This window comes from Podarcis cretensis (assembly GCF_951804945.1).
Source record: "Podarcis cretensis genome assembly, chromosome: 12".
NCBI lineage: Eukaryota > Metazoa > Chordata > Lepidosauria > Squamata > Lacertidae > Podarcis > Podarcis cretensis.
Genome location: NC_137181.1, coordinates 49172015 through 49192587, shown reverse-complemented (window position 1 = coordinate 49192587; position 20573 = coordinate 49172015). Strand labels below are relative to the sequence as shown.

The following is a 20573-nucleotide window of genomic DNA, read 5'->3' as shown; positions in this document are numbered from 1 at the left end:
CTAACCCAGAAATAGTGCTTCAGGTTAAGAACTTTGCTTCAGGATAAGAATAGAAATCGTGCTCCGACAGCGCGGTAGCAGCATGAGGCTCCATTAGCTAAAGTGGTGCTTCAGGTTAAGAACAGTTTCAGGTTAAGAACGGACCTCCGGAACGAATTAAGTACTTAACCCGAGGTACCACTGTATCCCTATTTTCCAGGGACAGCCCCGGATTTACAGATGCCATCCCAGTTTCTGGAATGTCCTGCTTTTCCTTAGGACATCCCTATTTTAATCAAATAAATGTTGGAGGGTATAGAGTTATGCGGCCCCCGAACTAAGGAGATAAGAAACTATACAACCTTTAGAAGCCATCTGAAGGCAGCCCTGTATAGGGGAGTTTTTAAAATGTTTAATATATGTTGGAAGCCGCCCAGAGTGGCTGGGGCAACTCAGTCAGATAGGCAGGGTATAAATAATAAAATCATCATCATTGAATAGGACAGGGGTCAGTAACCAAAGCCCATGGGCCAGAAGCAGCCCGCAGAGGTTGTTTGACCGGCCTATGAACCACCCCTGAACTGAGGCGCCCGCTCACGCGCTGCACTAAAGTGGTGCAGCGCGGTGCACGGACTCGCTTCTGCGGCACCGAAAACCACGTCTGCGCATGCGCAGACACCCCAAACTGTGTCTGCACAGACACCGATGCCAAAATAGTGTCTGCACATGCTCAGACGCCAAAATTTGCGGGTGGGCGCACTCATGTGCACACATGATCCAGCCCACAGAGGGATCTCTGCTGGACCAATCCAGCCCAGGCAAGATAAACCGTGCTGACCCCTGGAATAGGACGTCCCTATTTTCATCGGAGAAATGTTGGAGGGTATGCAGCTCATGCAGGATTTATGGGAGCCAATCTTTCAAGACCGGTATTATATGGCCTCGGCAGCCACTCCCAGTCACCAATCTAGCTGCTGCATTCTGGGTTAGTTGTAGTTTCCAGGTCACCTTCAAAGGTAGCCCCACGTAGAGCGCATTGCAGTAGTCCAAGCGGGAGATAACCAGAGCATGTCTGGTGAGACAGTCCATGGGCAGGTAGGGTCTCGGCCTGCATACCAGATGGAGCTGGCAAGCAGCTGCCCTGGACACAGAATTAACCTGCGCCTCCATGGACAGCTGTGAGTACAAAATGACTCCCAGGCTGCACACCTGGTCCTTTGGGGCACGGTTACCCCATTCAGGACCAGGGAGTCCTCCATACCTGCCAGCCCCAGCCCCCCAATACAGTACTGAACCAAACCAAACCACTGTCACAGCCACTTTTGATCTAACTTCTCCAAGTTGAATAGAATTTCTCTGATGATAGGGCAGTAAGGAGGGAAGGAGGCAAGTGATGAGGTTCTGTGAGCGATTCTTCATTGACAAGGAAGCAGGAGCAATGGTTCTTAATTCTTGGGAGTCCCTGAAAAGTCTCTGACAGCTTCTTCACTTACAGCCCTTGAGCATGTTGCTGCTCTTTTTAGCATTGAGAGGCATGTTTGCATATGATTTCTGAACCAGGGTTTGCCAAATATACCTGTTTAAGAATCCCGGAAGCTTAGCCCTTTGAGATCCATCATCCTTCTTCCAACAACTGTTATTTCTCCCTGCACCCTGGCCCTTTCCCCCCGCTTCCCCATGGTTGATAGCTATGATATTTGTAGATCCAGCCCAACTCACTCAGAGGGCTCTAGGTAGGACTGGGCGATATTTGGTTTTCAACATCACAATATATCACAGCTAAACATTGCAATACAGTCATACCTTGGAAGTTGAACAGCTTTGCTCCCAAACCTTTTGGCTCCCGAACGTCACAAACCCGGAAGTGACTGTTCCGGTTTGCAAACTATTTTTGGAAGCTGAACATCTGACGGGGCTTCCGCGGCTTCCGATTGGCTGCAGGAGCTTCCTGCAGCCAATCAGAAGCTGTGCTTTGGTTTTGGAATGTTTTGGAAGTCATACGGACTTCTGGAATGTATATTGATATATCACAATGTATGAAACAAGGATGGAGCTTTATGTAGAGGCATTGGCTGACTTCATGGCTTTTCCTGCATCATGATTTTTGCATAGCACATAAACACATACACGATTCACAATATATTGCCAGGTCAAAAATTATGAAACCGATTATCATGATATGGACTTCAAACCAGTTTGCGACGATATATAGATATATTGCCCAGTCCTAGCTCTAGGCAGGTTTTGCTGAAAACTATGCCTGTGGAGGACAGGTTAGGATTCAGAACTGACTGGGAGGTTTGCCCCACTCTGAGTGCTTTTTTTGTCCCTGCTGAACTGTGTGCAGACAGAGGAAAAGCCACCAAGCCAATAATGAACCTGTTGAAGGCAGATTGTACATGGGGCAGCACAGTGAAGAAAAGAGGCAAGTAGCCTGCATGCTCTGTTCACTGAACCCTAGTAGCACTCTCAAAAAGGACGGGTCTTAAATACAATTGCTTACTATGCTCCTAACAACTGTTTCTGCCTATGCAGAATCAGCTCGATGGTTTCTCTCTCTCGCCAGCCCCCTTCCTGCTTTCAAGGTCAATTTAATTCTCTTTGATCTTTTGGGCATCATTCACCACCTTGATAAACACAGCACTGGAATTACCTTTCAGATAATGTGAGTTGCTTTGCCGACTGTGTGGGAAAAAATGCACAGGGAGCATTTCTGTGTAGAAAACAGAGTCCAGAGGATTTCTGGCGCACTTCCAGTTCCTTGGAGAGTACATTTATTCATTGGTTAAGCAGGCAAACAGCTATACACTACGGTGATCAGCATAAACAATATTTGATATAGTCACATCCCAGAAACACAGAATTCTCATTGCCCTTTTTCTTCTTCTGGAAGTGCACATTAGTTTTCCTTTTAGTTTAGCAACAGATGGAAGTCTACAATCATGCATATAACCCACCTGCACAATGTGCATACCTGTTTAGGCTTACTATAGCGGTATGAAATCTATGGATGTTCTTGGAACCCAATTACCATCAGCCCCAGTCAATGGTCTGGGATGATGGGAGTTGTAGTTCAGCAACTTCAGTGGGTGCTTTTGTGTTACGGGTGAGTTCCATCCCACTCCAAATAACCCCACCCACATCTTCTGCCTGAATCTAAACTGTTTTCTCTCTAATAGAACTCCTCCATCCTTAAAGTTCTTCCCTCCTTTCAGCAAGCCATCTTCCATCTCTCTCAAATCCAGGCCCGGTCTCTTACCACGACCTGCAGGCCAAACCTTCTTTTAGACCAAAGCTTCTGCTCCATCAACTGTCCCTTATTACTGTATCCTTATTACTTTCAACCCTGCTGAAAAGGGGAAATGGCAGTGGAACCAACCAGGAAGTGTGTGTATATGTAAGCTCCATTTTAGTTCAATTGGAAAAATTGAAAAACACGTCCAACTTCCGAGACACGTTCAAAAACGGAAGCAATTACTTCCAGGTTTCTGGCGTTCAAAAACTGAAACGTTCAGCTTCTGAGACGCTCGAAAACTGAGGTACCACTATATCTTGGGAAAGCTGAATTTCAGAGATATGCATTCCAATACACAAACTGATCTGCAGAAAGATGGAGCTACTCTTTGGTTCATAAACTATCCAAGAAATCAGTCACTCTTTCTGTCCGGAGGACACCCGGACACAGAAGGCCTCCTCTTGACCATACTCTATTCTACCAAGTGTGTGAGAATGTGTCACATTGTCAGGAGGAGGGTTTGCACATGGCAATGTTATGTGTTGCTGTAGCCCTGGGATATCAGGAAGGGAAGTAAAGGCAGTTGCTACCATCAGCCATTCAGCTGTTGCAGTAGTCTGATGTATCACCACAGTGGCCATGGCTAGACAGGCATCAATGATGATAATTCTGCATCTCCTCTCTTATGAATCTAGGAACTTCCAGCGATATGTGGTGCCAACTACATACAGATATAAAGGTAAAGGTACCCCTGCCCGTACGGGCCAGTCTTGACAGACTCTGGGGTTGTGCGCCCATCTCACTTAAGAGGCCAGGGGCCAGCGCTGTCCGGAGACACTTCCGGGTCACGTGGCCAGCGTGACATCGCTGCTCTGGCCAGAGCCAGAGCCAGAGCCGCACATGGAAACACCGTTTACCTTCCCGCTGGTAAGCGGTCCCTATTTATCTACTTGCACCCGGAGGTGCTTTCGAACTGCTAGGTTGGCAGGCGCTGGGACCGAGCAGCGGGAGCGCACCCCGCCGCAGGGATTCGAACCGCCCACCTTTCGATCGGCAAGTCCTAGGCGCTGAGGCTTTAACCCACAGCGCCACCTGCGTATATATGCACCCACAAATCCCGTATGGGAAGATGCCTGCCATAGATATTTTTCTGACTCTCATAGTCGGCATAAGCCTGCTGAATGTCCTTAACTCTGTAACTGGGTGATGTCCCCTTCTTTGGATTAGTGAAATAAATTGAGGAAGACGTTGTGTTGCCTCTCCACATGGGACATTTGCACATGCTGAGTAGCTTCTCTGTCTGCTCCAAGGGGAAAGGATGCTATGCTTAACTGCTGTCACTAAGACACATGGGGAAGGAGGAAGTGAAACTCAATGGAATAACCATAGTTTGTACTCTTAGTTATCAGAGATGATGTGAGGTCATATAAGAAAGAAGTGGGCTGTACCTAAGCATCTGTCCCGAATGCTTTAGAAACAGGATATCCTTTCTTAAGACTCAGAGTGAGACTGGATAATCCATTCATTGGGGTCTTTTCAGTCTCCATATGTTTGGAGCCTCTGTTACATTCTAGATTAAAGGATAATCATTTATAATTTGGGGGGAAATACTGCTAAGAAAGTTTAAGTTATAGCCTGGGGAGAAACAGTTTTATTCTCTCAAGAACAGTGGGTAAAAACGGAATCACAGAAAATAATTTCACGCAGCCATTTAATTGTGGCATTAAAATATCAGCTATACTAAAAACAGCTGTTGCACCCAGCAACATCAGACCAGCTCCTTGATGAAGCTTTACATTGTTAATCCTGCTACATGTTTTGTAGCAACACACAATCCATTCCTGGTTACAGAACACACTGAACTTCCAAATATTTTTCCACTAAAGGACACACTGCGGCAGGGTTTCTTCTTTTGAAATCAATATGCCCAGTGTGATCAGAATCCCAGCAATTCTTTCGGTCCTTTGAGATACGACAGACAGCTTTGCCAAAGCAACATTATACATTTTTAGTCCACAGTAAACAGACCTTACATTCCTCCGTTTGGGTAATCAGGTGTAATTGAGTAAATATGCACGTACAGATGCCATCTTTTGACACTAAATTCTTGTGGAAACAAAATAAGGGGACTGGCTGGCAGATAAATCTCTCTGTAAAATTTATATGTGCACCAATAAAGATTCCATTATGTGGAATACTAAACTTGTACGGATTTCATTTTTTTCCCATAGTTTTGTTCAAAGATCTTTCATGACTATAGATGTGCATTCAAATAAAATTAAAAGTCCCATTCCGTGTCTGTTTCCATGGTGCGCTCAGCTCAACTTTCTGCCTGTGAGGAAAAACTGTATGTCTATCCAAATCTGCTCCTAATCATCACTCTCGTCTTCATCAAACGAAAGCAAGCTGCTATTTTTGACTTGCTTCGTTGTATTTTGGGAGGTTGGAGAAATCCTCTTTGTCTCTTTTCTCTTCTTACTTGATGTGGCCGTCAAACCGGAGTACTTCTCTTCTGATGAACGCTTAGGAGGTTTCCTAAACATAATCTTTCCATCTCCAGATTCAGCTTCTTCATCTAGGGTAAGAATGCAAATAGTCCTTTATGTGCACACTCTTGCATCTCCACTTTCCCACCTTCTGAGTTTCAAAAAAGTATGATACAGTGGTGCCTCGCAAGACGAAATTAATCCGTTCCGCGAGTCTCTTCGTCTAGCGGTTTTTTCGTCTTGCGAAGCAAGCCCATTGACGGCTTAGCGGATTAGCGCTATTAGCGGCTTAGCGGCTTTTAGTGGCTTAGCGGATCAGCTGATAAGCGGCTTAGCGGTTTAGAAAAAGGGGGGGAAAGGAAAAAAACCCCGCAGGAACTCGCAAGACATTTTTGTCTTGCAAAGCAAGCCCATAGGGAAATTCGTTTTGCGAAGCGCCTCCAAAACGGAAAACCCTTTCGTCTAGCGGGTTTTCCGTCTTGCGAGGCGTTCGTCTTGCAGGGCACCACTGTAATCCTACGGAATAGCTCAAGTATCCTGGGAAAAGGCTGCAGTAGTGCATAAGCTTACTTCAGGCAAAGGCTGCAGTATCTTCAGGCAAAGGCTGAGAGACACCACAATCTGAAACTCTGTAGAGCCACTTCAGACAATATTAAAATGAAGCAATGGTCTAAGCCATTATAAGGTAGCATTCTGTCTTTCTCAATATTAATATGTCTAAATACCCTCCCCCCCCCATTCTGTCTTAGTTACACTATATGTGGTGGAAGTCATAACAAGGTCAGGTTGGCCCAGTGATGTGCTGCCACTATAATATGTTGATCTGACCCACTGCAATGAAATTTCTCAAAATTTCATACATGAAAGCCCAGGATCACCTGACTTCAAAATGAACAAGAGTGGAAGAAATCTGATGCAACTATCTGAAGGAAACTGGCAAACGTTACAAAGAATCTTCATAACTAATGTAGTAGGTAAGCACACAGTTAACTTAAATCGTATTCATAAATGAAAATTAAAAAAATAAAACGACCCTAAACTTGAAAGTTTCCTTATTTTTTCCAGGTACTATCAGTATGGATGGTATCCAACCAAGCTTAACTACTGTAAGAGCAGACCCACTGAAATTAAGGACTGCCTCTTGCCTGATTTAATAGACTCTGACCCGGAAGGCTAGAGTTCAAATCCCCAAATTAGCCATGAATTTCACTGGGTGACCTTGGGCCAGTCACCGCCTCTCAGCCTAGGGGTTGTTGTGGGGTTAAAAGTGGAGGGGGAGAACAATGTACGCCACCTTGAGCTCGTTGAAGAAAAGGGTGGGGTATAAATGCAATTAATAAATAAAATAATATAGTTACCACAAACCAGGAAGGGAATCTTGAGTATGTAAAGGGAGGGAGGCTCGTTTAATTTCACTGTACATAGGTTGTACAATGAGAATAAATATATTATTATTATTTAATTAAAAAAAATATTTTTATTAAGTACAAATTAGAAAACATTCACAACAAAAGAAAATACAAAAGAAAAAGAAAATACATCTAACCAAGGGGAAAAAAATTAGAGAATATTTTGTCTCTTTTCATATTTACAGTTATTTATACCTCTATAAAATGCTATTCACAATAAAGCAGTGAAATGAAAGATATCAGAAAAAACAACAAAAAAAAAGAAAAAATAAAGAAGTAAAAGAAATAAAAGAAAAAGATGATGATGATGATGATGATGATTGGAAGGACAGAATATAGCTCATTCACAACAGCCAAATTGTGGTCTGGTCAATACATTGAAACTATGTCATTGTGCACATATAAGGCGTATAACCTACCAAACCCCACAGCACAGCTTAGGTGAAACCCACAATGAAATAAATGGTGGTTGCATAAGAGGCACTGAGTGATGGATTGTAACCACGATGCATAAAGGGCATCATAATGCAGTATGTGAAGGCTAGTAAATGTTGCTTGAGGAAGTCGATGAAGACAAACTCTTGAGACTGGTAATGTGCGAGATGAAGATCATCGGCAAGATTGAAGCATCTCAAAATTGTTTTGCTAGGTTATGAAAGCTAGTGTCATGAATCACAAGCAAAGCCTTATGCTGAGATAGCTTGCAATTTTGATAATTTATAGGTGGCGGAGCATTGAAAGAAAAATCTAAGCTTCTCCTCGGCAACACATTTTTCTTAACTAAGTAACAGAATGTTTTAAAAATCAATTTTCTAATAGAAACTTGCCAGAAACACTGTGGTTGATTGATCTTCATTTAATAACTTACTCTGTGCCCTTGCAACACCATTATCTTGAGATTTATAATAAGCCACAGCTGTGATGGTACATGGTACCTTTTCCATCAAGGCTGTCATGGAAAGCAGTGCAAAGGTGGATTCAATATGAACAAAGTAGAGAAGAGAATGCATTCCTGTCGTAACAATTACACTATTTAAACCCAGTTCTGGGATCCAAGCCCAACTCAGCTATGTATTCTAAGAGTTTCACATTCAGACCTCAGCAAAAACAAGAGCTGGTTCTCCATTACTGCTCGACGCCGCTGCCTTTTTGAATAAAATAAGGCAGAACAGGTAGGGTAGGAGCTGGGCTGATGTTCTCTCTTTCTCGCTGCTCTCCCGTACAAGGTCTCGTTTTATGGCTTACTACCCATGGACTGGCCAAGACTCCCACTTCGCTACCTGTCTCCATTGAAAGCTGCCAGAACTCCAAACAAAATTAATGGTACAGCACAGCTACTATGGCCTCTCCCAGCACTGAGAGAAAGTGGCTGACTCCAAGGGCTGGCAGGAAGAGCAGGTGATGAGCAGAAAGTTGACTCAAAAGAAAGCTCATGATCAGGGTGGATTTGATTTAAATCAAATCGATTTCAATCACTAGTCAGTAAGACTTGATTTAAATCTTTTTTTCTTTTCTTTTTTACAGAAAGACTCATTCTTGCTGGTATAATCTTAATATTTACAACCAGTAGACGGTTTCATTTTTGGAATAATAAATTTTCAGAGTAGTTTTTACAGTTATATCAAAAATTACTGATTTGGTTATACTATTAGAAATACATAGACAGATAATTATGAAATTATTGTGAGATTGAACAAGTTAACTGTTTATATTTGGACAACTTTTCTGCTGTACTTTACTGGAAGGAGAAAAATAATCATTTCCTTAATAACAATTTATTTAACTAAATCAAGAACATTATAGCATATGTATCCATGTTTGTTAACTGATTTGGTTAAACAATTTTTTAAAAAAAAACTTTGAGTTTTAGCACACATGAAAAACTTAAAACAAATCCTTATTTCCTGATGAATAGCTTTTGGACTATAATGTAACTTAAACAGAAAACTACGTTTAGAAATATTTTTCCTCCAAAAGGATTTCATTTTAAATATCCATTTTAAATTTTTAAAAATCCATTTTAAATTTTTAAAAAATCCATTTAAAAAAAAAATTAAAAATAACATTGATTTTTATCCACCCTGCTCATGATTGTAGACGATGCAGAACAGATAGACGTCAATCCCTGAGGGGGCGTGCACCATTTTGAGATGGTGGGTTTTCTAGATCATATGGCGGTGTGTTAATTAAAGTGGCACTGAGAGAGGGTTGATCTTTCTGATGATGTGGAAATCAGAGGGACTAGTATAAATATGCTGTAACCATGTTTTTAATGAAACACACACACACCCCAAAAATCAGACCTTGACTCATAGATTATCTACAGAAGAAAAGAAAACCTGCCAGCAGACAGAGATGAGAGAAGTAGGATAGGATACACTAGCTCACGGAGATCAAAGCCTTTCAATCAACAACACCAACCAATTTTGGGAGCCCTTGACTCCGCTCCACATTGTCAGCAGTGGTGAACTGGGGAATAAATCAGCGAGGAATGACTACAGGTAAAGTCTTGTGCAAGCAGTTTGCAGGAAGAATGAGAAAGAGGAGATGAAGTCCTAAATCAGCTTGGCTAACATGCTGAAGGAAAGCAACTTTGATTTGTGAGGGCCTGCAAAAAAAGCAAGGGGAAAAAAGGATACTTTTCCTTTAGCTAGGAACAAAATACATCTCACCCATTCTGAGATACAAGAGTGATGGATTTCTACTGCATCCTACAGTTGGGCCAATGACCTCCAGAAACTGATGAGCTATCTATCTTTGAAAAGTTCAGAGAGGGATTTGTAAAAGAAACAAATGCTGTTAGAAGCCTGACAACAGCCAAAGCCAGGAATTTGAGAGGAATTGCTTTTTATCGAAAGTGAGCTGACAGTTGTAGGCCGGTGAATGGTTCGGTTTTAGAGAAATGAAGCAGAAGTTAATTTTGACAGAAAGAGAAATAAAACATTAATTTTGACAGCAAGAGAAATAAAACATTAATAACAACATTAAAACTTTAACAGATCAGCACAGCTAAGACTGCCCAGGAAGAACATATTTGGCATAAACAAGGAAACCAATGTTTTAAAAATAGCTGGCAATGTTACTGGGGACAATGCTAAACAAATGACGTTTAAAATCCTTTAAACAAATATTGTTTGTGTCATTGCTGTGGTCCTGGACCAAGAACCTTCAGAGGCTGAGCTCTCCAGCAGCGGAGCATCTTACTAGTTTCCTGGTCCTTCCCAAATAAAGTCCTCCGCCTCAGATTTTGAACCCTGGCCACGAAAACCTGGACAAGTTCCAGATGATGGGGAACTAATTTCATATTCCTCCAGTGATTAAGAAAGCCTTGGAGAAAGCTTACTGAGAAATGATATACAATTAAATGAAAAGGATCTTCAAAATAACTTTTTTTTGGGGGGGGGGGGAAATCCCAGAAGCTTTTCTTTTGGGAATTATAGGGACTACCTAAATTGTATAGAAACTTATTTATGTATACTACTACAGCAGCAAGAATGCTACTCGCCCAAAAGTGGAAAGAAGCAGAAGTCCCAGCAAAGGAAGAATGGATACAAAAACTTATGGAATATGCAGAAATCGTGGAACTTACTGGAAAATAAGAAATCAAGATAACAAACTTTTTATAAAAGAATGGAAATGGTTTGTTGAATATTTACAGATAAATTGCAAACAGATAAGAACATTAGCAGGATTATTGAAATAACCTGCAGTCTCATAAGAGTATATATTTAAAGTAGACAATTAAATGAGCAAATTTGGATATGTGGAAGATATTAAAAAATAAATTTAAGGAACTGCAGAAAGAGGGGGAAGGAAGTCAAACTCTGAATGTTAAATTGATTGTAAAACTAATGAAAGGTGTCAGGGCACTTTTACATTATATGATAATAAATGCACACATGGTGGGATCATGGTGTGACTGAAAACATGCATCTGTTTCACACACATATTATGCTTTGGGGGGGGGTATGCTTTAAAAACTTATATTGTGAAGCCACCCTCTTAACAGTCTATTTCAATAGGGGTACTGTGAAACTGCAAAGGCATCTATACAATCCTCAGTTTCCACAATGCTGTGCAGAACTTAAGAGACACAAAACAGAGCTCAGTTTCTTTCTCCCATATTAGAGTCCCATATTAAATGGAGCTTTCTTCCAGGCTTCCTTTGCCTGCCAGCAATTCAAGACAGAAGAGGGAAAGCCATGTAGATCTGTCACCACGGCAGGGCTGAGGGCTCATCAACATGATCTTTACTCACTAACGGCAGAAGACTGAATAGCTTAACTGCAAACCTTTTGGCTTTCTCCTGCACCGACTGTACATGATCCTCTAGCCACTTATTCAGAAAGGATTTGCTCTAATGTTCCCACTGGTATGGTACCTCACAATTCTCAGACCACCGGCATCATTAAACTAAATATGTCTCTCTTTCTCCCCTGAAAAAAGTGTTGAAATAAAGAGCGATGGAAACCAATCTATTGTCCCAGTGTTGAAAGTCAAGTGGTACACAAGGTTATAGAAATAACAGCAAGTCAGTAAGGCTGCCGATCAGCTACACGTCAGCACAAACTCACAAAGTGCTAAAGCAGCACTTTGGGATGTAGAAAGTGTACTTTGATGCCCAAGCATATAATGTGTGGCATATGGCTTAAAAAAAAAAAACTAAACAAGAGAGAGAGAGAGAGAAACCAAGCAAATTGAACAAGACTAGAATAATATTACAGTTTGAATGAGTAAGGACACTCGCTGCCAAGTTTTTGGACTTGTGCATACATTACGATGTCCCAGAGGCCAGATGTACTAGAAAAGGAGCAGAAAAAATCAATTCTAGAGATTATAATGAATACATGAAAAAGGCATTATACACCAATTACCATTTTCTGCTTCTATGAAATTTTATCTCAGAAAAAATTACCTTTGACAGGACAGTAATTCTCTCTAGGATTCAAGCGGAAGGTTTACAGAAAAATATTGCGCAGAGACAGACTTAAGCTCTTTTCATTTTTAGAAACTAATTTAGCTTCTACCAATAAATTAAGGTTAAGTGAAAATATTTAGCTTGTGGCTAAAAACAATTCTTTTAGGAGAGATCTGCTTTAACAGCTGAAGAAATGTGGTTGGTGGAATCACTGCCAAACTGGTGTGTGTGTGTGTGTGTGTGTGTGTGTGTGTGTGTGTATATATATATATTATTATAAGCAGCTGGGGTGTAAGGGGTGTTAGGGGAGAGGTGGTACCTCTGGTGGGGGGCACATTGTGCTCATTTTGGGTTAGTTTTTCCACCTTTGGTCCCCACCCAGCACTCAGCTCTCACCTGCGGCTCCTAGAAGCTGTCAGCATGTGACAGCAGCCACACCCTGGGAACAGCTTCAACTGGATGGCTAAACCAGGTGAGGGTAGCCGATGGGTCCCAAACCTTCTGTGAGTTAGGAACTTCCCTGCATGCGAATACAAGCTCTGGCAGATTGAGCGGACGAGACCAAGTGCCGGTTCAAATGGTCAAGAAGGCAGTTTCTGCGCATGCTGTAGAGGGAAGTGAGGGGCAGATGGGGTTTGTCAATAGGGCAGGTACATCATCTTAGAGAAGGAAAACTTAGAGAAGTAAACCTCCACTGCCTAGTGGCTGTACTCAATTGTGAGAAAAGCTTCAGAAGTAAAACCTGAGGGTGGTGTCTTGTACACCTCTTTCCACCAACTCCTGCAGCCAAGCTGGTGCCAAATGTATTGGTCTGCTTTCCTTTGGACCACATCAGTGAAGTGTCTTGTTATCTAGGCCAGTGTTTCCCAATGGAGGAGCATATGGCCCCCTGGGGGCTCCAGGATGTTCCAAGGGGGGCATAGGTGAAAATTGCATAAATGGGGGGCCACAGCATGAGGCTAGGGGGCCACAGAGGGAAGTGAGAAGGGAGAAATCAATTTTGTTTTTTTTAAAAATCCTGATCGGCTGGCTATCCGCTTGGCCTATCACAAGCGAGTAAGGGGGCGGCCCACCAGGGCCTAGCGCTCCTTTTTGCCATGTGTGTTTTCTTGGAGCAGTCCTGGTTTGTTTCCGGCAGGAGAGGGCAATCACTGAGACTCCCGTTTTGACAAGCGGAGCCCCTGATCCAGAACCCCCAGGTCAGGTAAGTGCGGTGGTGGGGCAACAATGGGTAGGGCTGGGCAAGCCAGAGCTGCTTGATAAGATCTTTTTGCACCAGGTCAATGAGGACCACTTGTTTTTAAAATTTCTCCCATATACAATGGTACCTCATGTTACATACTTAATCCGTTCCGGAGGTCCGTTCGTAACCGGAAGCCGCTCGTAACATGAGGCGCGCTTTCGCTAATGTTGCCTCCCACTGCTGCCGCGCCGCCGGAGCACGACTTCCACTCGCATCCCAGGGCAAAGGTCGCAACCGGGAGCATCTACTTCCGGGTTAGCGGAGCGCATAACCCAAAGCATTTGTTAGGGGGACGGTGCGTAACACGAGGTTCCACTTTATACAGAACTCCCTGTGCACCTTTTGGACTGTATATGTAGGTTTCCCCCTGTGTGTCAAATAACTGTTTACAAACAAAACATTTAAATAGCTACCTTTCTACCAGTAGGACAAGGGGGGGGCATGGGCGTAGCCAGGATTTTTGTCGGGGGGCGGGCTTTTGTTAATGGGGCAGAACCTCAGATTTGTACTGTGTCCATGGGGGGCACAGGAAGGAAACAAGTTCAGAAGGGGGCCATGGTTGGAAAAAGGTTGGGAAACACTCATCTAAGCAGCCCATGACCTCCATACACGGTGCCCAGGTTTGCACCTTAGAGAGGCCACTTTGGTGCTGCTAACGCAGCAAAAACAATGCAGGAGGCAGCAGTTACAAGTTATCTGCCTCTGCAGCCACAGCGAGTGCTGTGACTCTCCAACTGTTTGATTTCATCCCAGGAAGCGCACTCCATTGTCCATTGTCCCTCCATTGTCTTTCTGTCCCTTTGCCGTGGCTGTCACGCTTGTGCTGTTAAGTTCCACCTGGCATCTCTAACCTTATTATCTCTAACTAAAGCGAGGAGGAGAGAGAGAAAGCACACCCAAAGGAGCCCCTAGAGAAATGAAGCAGCTGTAATGCAGAAAGGAGAAAGGCAGCAACTTGAAATGGCAAACCAGGGAAATGGGAATTGGTGGCAGTACTGGAAGATCAAGACAGAGAGAGTGCTAGGGAGAGGGGCAATAAGGAACCAAAGTGAGCAGAGCAGGGGGTTGGATAGGCATCGTATCCAAAGTAACTGACAAATTAGAAGGCTGCTTGATAGAAACAGTCCTTCTGCTTAGTAAAGAATGCTGAACCTAGTATTTACAAAACGTACCTGTGGCTTTGGGAGTCTCTTTAACCTCCTTTTTAATCTTCATCACTTCTTCGGCACTCAGGTCCCCTTTTTTCAAAACAATCACCTGTGGCTGTTCATCCTCTTTGTCGCTTCCATCGTCATCGTCATCAGCTGGGAGCTGTTCTCTCTGGAAGAAAGGAGGAAAGCTAAGCTACTCAGACAGTCATTCCCAAAATAATTTTAAGGTAAGAGAAGGAAGATTAGCAGTCATCTACTACCATCTGGCCAGTTCTCTTGGGTTAAGGAAAAGACAAAACAATAATCGGAATTGGCAGAACATGAAATTATAAAATGTCAGGAAGAAGGTTGGCTGGAACAGCTTCTCCCTGTTATCTTCTATGTCGGGACTGGAGAACCTCTGGCCTTACAGACATCGTTGGACTGCAACTCCCATCACCCCCAACCATCATGGCCAATGATCAGGGTTGAACGGACTTGTAGTTCTGCAACACTTGGAGGGTCAAAGGTTCCTGAGTCTTGTTCTTTCTGAAGGGACTTCTTTTATATAGTAAAATAATTCTAATAACTACATCACCTGAATCCCACACATCATTTAGTTTTATTGTAAGAATGCCCCTTTGAGGCAAACCATGCATTTAATTATGTACTATGTCCAGCAAGTAAGAAACCAATACTTATCTAATAAAAAAGAAAAGGAAAGAAAACAAAACTTTCAGACAATTAACAGTCAGTGCAGTCTGGTGTTGGTTAAACATGAAGCGGCATTCAGGTCCTACCTCTGCCGTGAAGTTAGCCCGTGGACAAACTACACCTTCACTGCCTCAGTTCATTTTTCAGTTGTCGATTGGGATAAATAGTGACCTGCCGCTCTAGGTTTTGCTGAGATAAAACATAAAGGCCCAATCCTAAACAGGAGTAATTCCAATTGAGCGGGTATTGAGGATTGCTGTTTAAAGGACTTTTGAACATACCATGTCACTCTTGTGCCTAATCCTAGACATTTTCACTGGAAAGTCTGACAGGAATCAATGCATTTTTTCTCAGGTAAGCATGCTTAGGATTGCAACATTCATTGCAAAGTAGTAGGCAAAAGATGTAATGTTCTTGAGCTGGCTTACAGCTACAGATTCCAAAAATCTTACACAAAACTTGCTTCCAGTTATCAGCTAGAATCAACAGGTAGAATCCAACTGGTGCCCTTGCACTCGCATAGGACCTTTGGATCTAGACGCCTCCACTAACAGAACAGGACAGGTGATTTTTGTTGATTTTTACCCTCTACCCCTACAACCACGAGAGGGGGAGAAAAGCTTTTTCTATCCACTTTCTCCTTGCCATGCATAATTTTATAAAATTCTACCACGTTCACCTCTTAGTCACCTCAAATGCTGCAACCTTTACTGATAGGGGAGTTGCTTCATTCTCTTGATCATTTTGGCGTCCTTTTCTGAATCTTTTCCAGTTCTACATTATCTTTTTTGAAGTGAGGTGACCAGAACTGTACCCAGTATATTTGAAAAGCGGTCGCACCACAAGTTTATATAGTGGCATTAGGATATCAACAGCTTTCTTTTCCATTTCTTTCTTAGCAATTCATAACATGGAATTTGCCTTTTTCACAGCTGCCACACACGGGGTTGACATTTTCATGGAGCTATCCACCACAACCCCAAGGTCTCATATTCCTGTCAGCGCCAGCTCAGACCCCATGAGTGTATATATGCCCTTCCGGGAGCCCAATGCGAATCCACCCAATCTTTCTGGAATCCAGTCTAGATTTGCAAATCTGTGATTTTCAAAGACAGCTTATACCGAAAGCAACTCAAATGCTTTCAGATTTCTGTGAAGTGCAACTAGTCAGTCAGCTTGCATCTAAAAACAAAATGTGACAGCTTTTTATCTACGCAAAGCAACCCAGCTTGAAGGTTTGTACTGCTTCTCATTTCTGTAGCCCCAGAACACTCACCAGCGCAGGCAGAATAGGAAAACAATCAAACCTACGAGACAACAAATGCAGAGCTACAAACTGGTTTCCATCACACTGCATGAAACTCTCAGAGAAGCGTTGTTACTAAGGACAAATGGAAATATTACTTTTCCTCCTCTTAATCATACTCTGCTGCCTTTTCTCCCTTTGACAATTTGTTCATTAAGAAAGGATCTCGCCTGGTTTGTCCAAACTAAACCTTCTATCTGTCTGTCTGTCTGTCTATATCTATCTATCTATCTATCTATCTATCTATCTATCTATCTATCTATCATCTATCTATCTATCTATCTTGTATAAGGCCCTTCACTTGGAGATTTCAAGGCAGTTCACAACATAAAATTACATTACAAAAAACACAAAATACATAATTAAAAATAAGAACAAAACTCTCACGCAACACATTCAAAAGGGCATCAAATGTCAATCAGTCACAGGCCTGGCTGAAGAGGAATGTTTTTGCCTGGTATAATGAAGGTGCCAGCCGAACCTCCCTGAGGAGAGCATTCCACAAATGGGGAGCCACTGCAGAAAAGGTCTGTCTTGCAAAAGGGCATGCCTGGAAGGCAGGCTGGAACCCTGAACAGGAGCATTCCATACTCCCAACGTCTGGCTGCAAGCTCCACGTGCAAAATACTATTTGTTAGATTTTTGCGCTGCCAAGGCAGTGTGTATAGGCTTCCCAGAAGGCCTGCTCTGTGACTAGACCCAGACCTGATTAACATCAGCAAGACTGCTGCATGGCTTGAGTCTTTTGGACTTTGCTTTTGGCTAGAGAGAGTAATTGTATGCTAATTCACATAGACATAGAATCATGAAATTGGAAGAGACCCTAGTGATCAGACCAACCTCTGGCACGGCAGGAATATGCAGCTTTCCCTTATGGGGATCGAACCTGCAACCTTGGAATTATCAGCACCTCACTCTAACCAAGTGAGTGATCCATGCTCTGTCCACACAGTGGGGGGAGGGTATGTAACTATACTTTAAAAAGCCCACAGGGGAGGGGAGGCAAACCCACCCACCCAATCTTTACTTCCCTGTTCTCTGCTGCTTAAAGCTGCCCCTCCCTGCCTGACTCCAATACTGGCAAGGAAAAAACTATATAAAGCAGAGGAGCATGGCAGGGTAAGGCTGAGTGGGGGGGGTGGGCAAGTTTCACTCCCCTCCGCCAACATGCTCCTTTTAAGGGTAAAACGTTAACTCCTACCCCTGCTTTATAGCCAAAGGGGCAGTCACATGTTTAATAAACATGCACAAGTCTGGGGTGGCTCTAATATTTATTAATTTGGCTTTAATTTATTTATCAGCTGCTTCACAACCAAACCAGCACGGTAGACTTCTACAATCGTACAATTATTAATTTCTAGAATGACTTCAGCGGAAGCCTTATTCAACAGCCTAAATATTAAAAATATGGAATGCTTCGTGAATTTGTGTGTCACCCTCGTACAGAGCAAGAGAGGCCTACAGAGATTCAATCCAACAAGCTTATTTGCATGCACTCGAGGGCTGGGCAGCGGGGCTTTTCATATCTGTTTTGGGACTGTGTCTCACTCACACGAACCACTTTCAAAGCTCAGTCTTCACCCACTTCTTTCGCAAACAGCTGGTGGCGCAAAGCCCAAGGGCTATGTCAAGAGAGACAAAAAGCCTGGCTATGCATGCAAATCTGACATAGGCACTTCTCTGGGTTTAGGACCAATTGTTTGAAGCGGTGATGCTTCTGAATGCCAGTTGCTGGAAATCCCAAGTGGGGAAAGGGCTGTTGTGCTCAAGTCATGCTTTGGGGGTTTCCACAGGCATCTGGTTGGCTACTGTGGATGAGATGCAGTGTTAGAAACTGGGACAGAACAAAGTATTGGAAGACACAGGATCTACCCACTCTGGAAGAATGGCAGATGAAAGTAATGGAATACATGGAACTGGCAGAAATGACTGGCAGAATCCGAGACCTGGGAGAAGAGCTGGTGGAAGAGGACTGGAAGAAATTTAAAGACTATTTACAGAAACAGTGTAAAATTTATGAATGCTAAAATGATGTTGGATTAAAAACAAGTGGTATTAGTGACAAAGTTAGAAAGAGTATGCAAAAATGAATATAAGGATGAAAATATTGGAGTTGTGATATGTTAAGATGTTAAGGTACAAGTTAAAGATGATAAAAGGAAAAAGGGTAAGGATTTGCTGATTTGATTATGTAAATGGGAATACAAAAAGGGGAGGTGTGAGGAGGTCAAGAAAATAAGGATATGAGCTTCAAAGTTAGAAAAATAATAATGGATTTTTTATTTCTTTTTTATTGTTATCTATTTTTTATGTTTTGTGTATTTTTCTGTTTTGTGTTTTTTCTTTTTTGTTGTATTTTGTTAAAAACTTTAATAAATATTTATTTTAAAAAAAAATAGAAACTGGGACAGAAAAGGCAGGTGCCAAATGGCTTTGGGGGTCTGGGTTCTGGGTGCCAAAACAGAACGTCTAGTCGCCATGGGGGGGGGGGGTCAGCAACACTTTTTATTTATTATTTTGATAAGCATGAATTAAGATGCAATTCACATAAGTGACACATTGCTAATATCACATTTTTAGCAGAAATTGTTAATACATGTTTAATTTGGTGTTTACAATAAAAATATTGGTACCAAACTTCAGTTTTCAAAACTGCTCTTTATTGTTAAACACCTTAACATATTGTCTATCCTTAATACATACTTTGAGGCTTCAAAGCACATACATTCCGGTAATCCTTGGGTGTCAGCCAGGTTCAGAAAACGGCACCCAGACTTTTTGAGGTGCTCGCAAATGGAGAATCTTTAGGTGCAAAATGCTCCTGGCGCCCTGCTAATTTCGAACCCTGGTGACAGGGCCCATCGGTACGATCCTGCAAGTTCTTCTTATGTTCCTATTTAAATTGTAGGCATTTAGGGTGTGCTTTTTTTGTGGTGGGGGGGATCTACCTATAACTTCTGTTATAAAATGAAGCACAGGTTTGACACCAGATCAAAAGCCAGCAATGCCATTCCATGCATGCTAGTTTGGGATGGTTGGTCAAAGTGGCCATTTATGCTGCAAAGTGCAAGGAGTAAAATTAATTCAGTTTAGCTTGCACTCCCTCTGCTGTTTGTTTCTGCAAAAAGAGCACACCAGTCATTGTGATCAGATCCTTCCTTTCTCAAGAAAGCAGGTATTTCCCTATCCCCCCCGTCTCTTTCTTGCACACACTGATGGATCCACCCTGGCTAAAGAATAAAACTGCACTTGGGAGTGAAAGATTTGGGATCTCATTAAGTTAGGATGTTCCCTAAGAGAAGAGAACAGAATGCAGGGGGGGGGGAGATACTCCAGGGAAAGAAAGTTATTCAAGGGGGGATTTTTATTCAAATAAAAATATTTATTTATTTATTTATTTATTTATTTATAAATCAATCAATCAATCAATCAATCAATCACTACATCCCGTATTGATAGTTTTGTCCGGTTATTTCAAATCATCTCTCTTATCTTTGCCAAGTTAGGAATCCCTAACTTGTTAGGGAGAGGATCCCTAAGCAAGGATCCAAGTTAGGGAACCTCTCCAAACCTATTTGTGTTTGAAACGGTGTGCAAAAGGCTTTGGGTCTGTCCAAATTGTGGCATTTCCAGAGGGGCTAGGATGTTAGGCAAAGCTTCAGCACCAGATTTGGGGCGAGATCGACCCCCCCAACCGCCCCGCCTTTTGCCAGAACAGAGATGGAAACCCTAATTGGAAGCCGGGTGGAGCACGAGACCCTCTATGCTCAAGGTCGTGGGTTCGAATTCCACTCTGGGCAAAAGATCCCTGCGCTGACTACAGACGACCTTCCGCTTCTATGAAGCGCGGAAGCCCGGACACCAGGGCGACCCTCTCGCCGCCTTCCCCCGCCTGGCCAGGGAAGGGCCCCGGGGCGGGCGCTCGTCGCCTTTACCTTGGTGTCCACCGTGGGCCCCTCCCGGTAGCCGACTCGCGCCTTGAAGCGGCTCAGGAAGGCGGGCTCGGCCGGCCGCACGTACGAAACCTGGTTCTTTTTGCTCATGGTGCCGCTGAGGTAAACCTAGGCTTCTGTTAAGGCCGAGCGACGGCGCCTCACGTCGCGTCACGCCGACGCCCCGCCCACCCCGCTCCCCGCCATCTTTCTTTCCCTTC

General features: G+C 43.0%; 1 protein-coding gene across 1 annotated transcript; it reads right to left on the bottom strand.

Annotated features, from left to right (window-relative positions):
- Nucleotides 1-2718: 2718 nt before the first annotated feature.
- Nucleotides 2719-20557, bottom strand: KIAA1143. Its single transcript, XM_079947475.1, has 3 exons — nucleotides 20356-20557; nucleotides 14443-14590; nucleotides 2719-5789 (listed from the first exon to the last, which is right to left on the bottom strand). The coding sequence occupies exons 1-3, from the start codon at nucleotides 20461-20463 to the stop codon at nucleotides 5584-5586; spliced, it is 462 nt and encodes a 153-aa protein (XP_079803601.1). The 5' UTR covers nucleotides 20464-20557; the 3' UTR covers nucleotides 2719-5583.
- Between the last annotated feature and the right edge of the window lie 16 nt (nucleotides 20558-20573).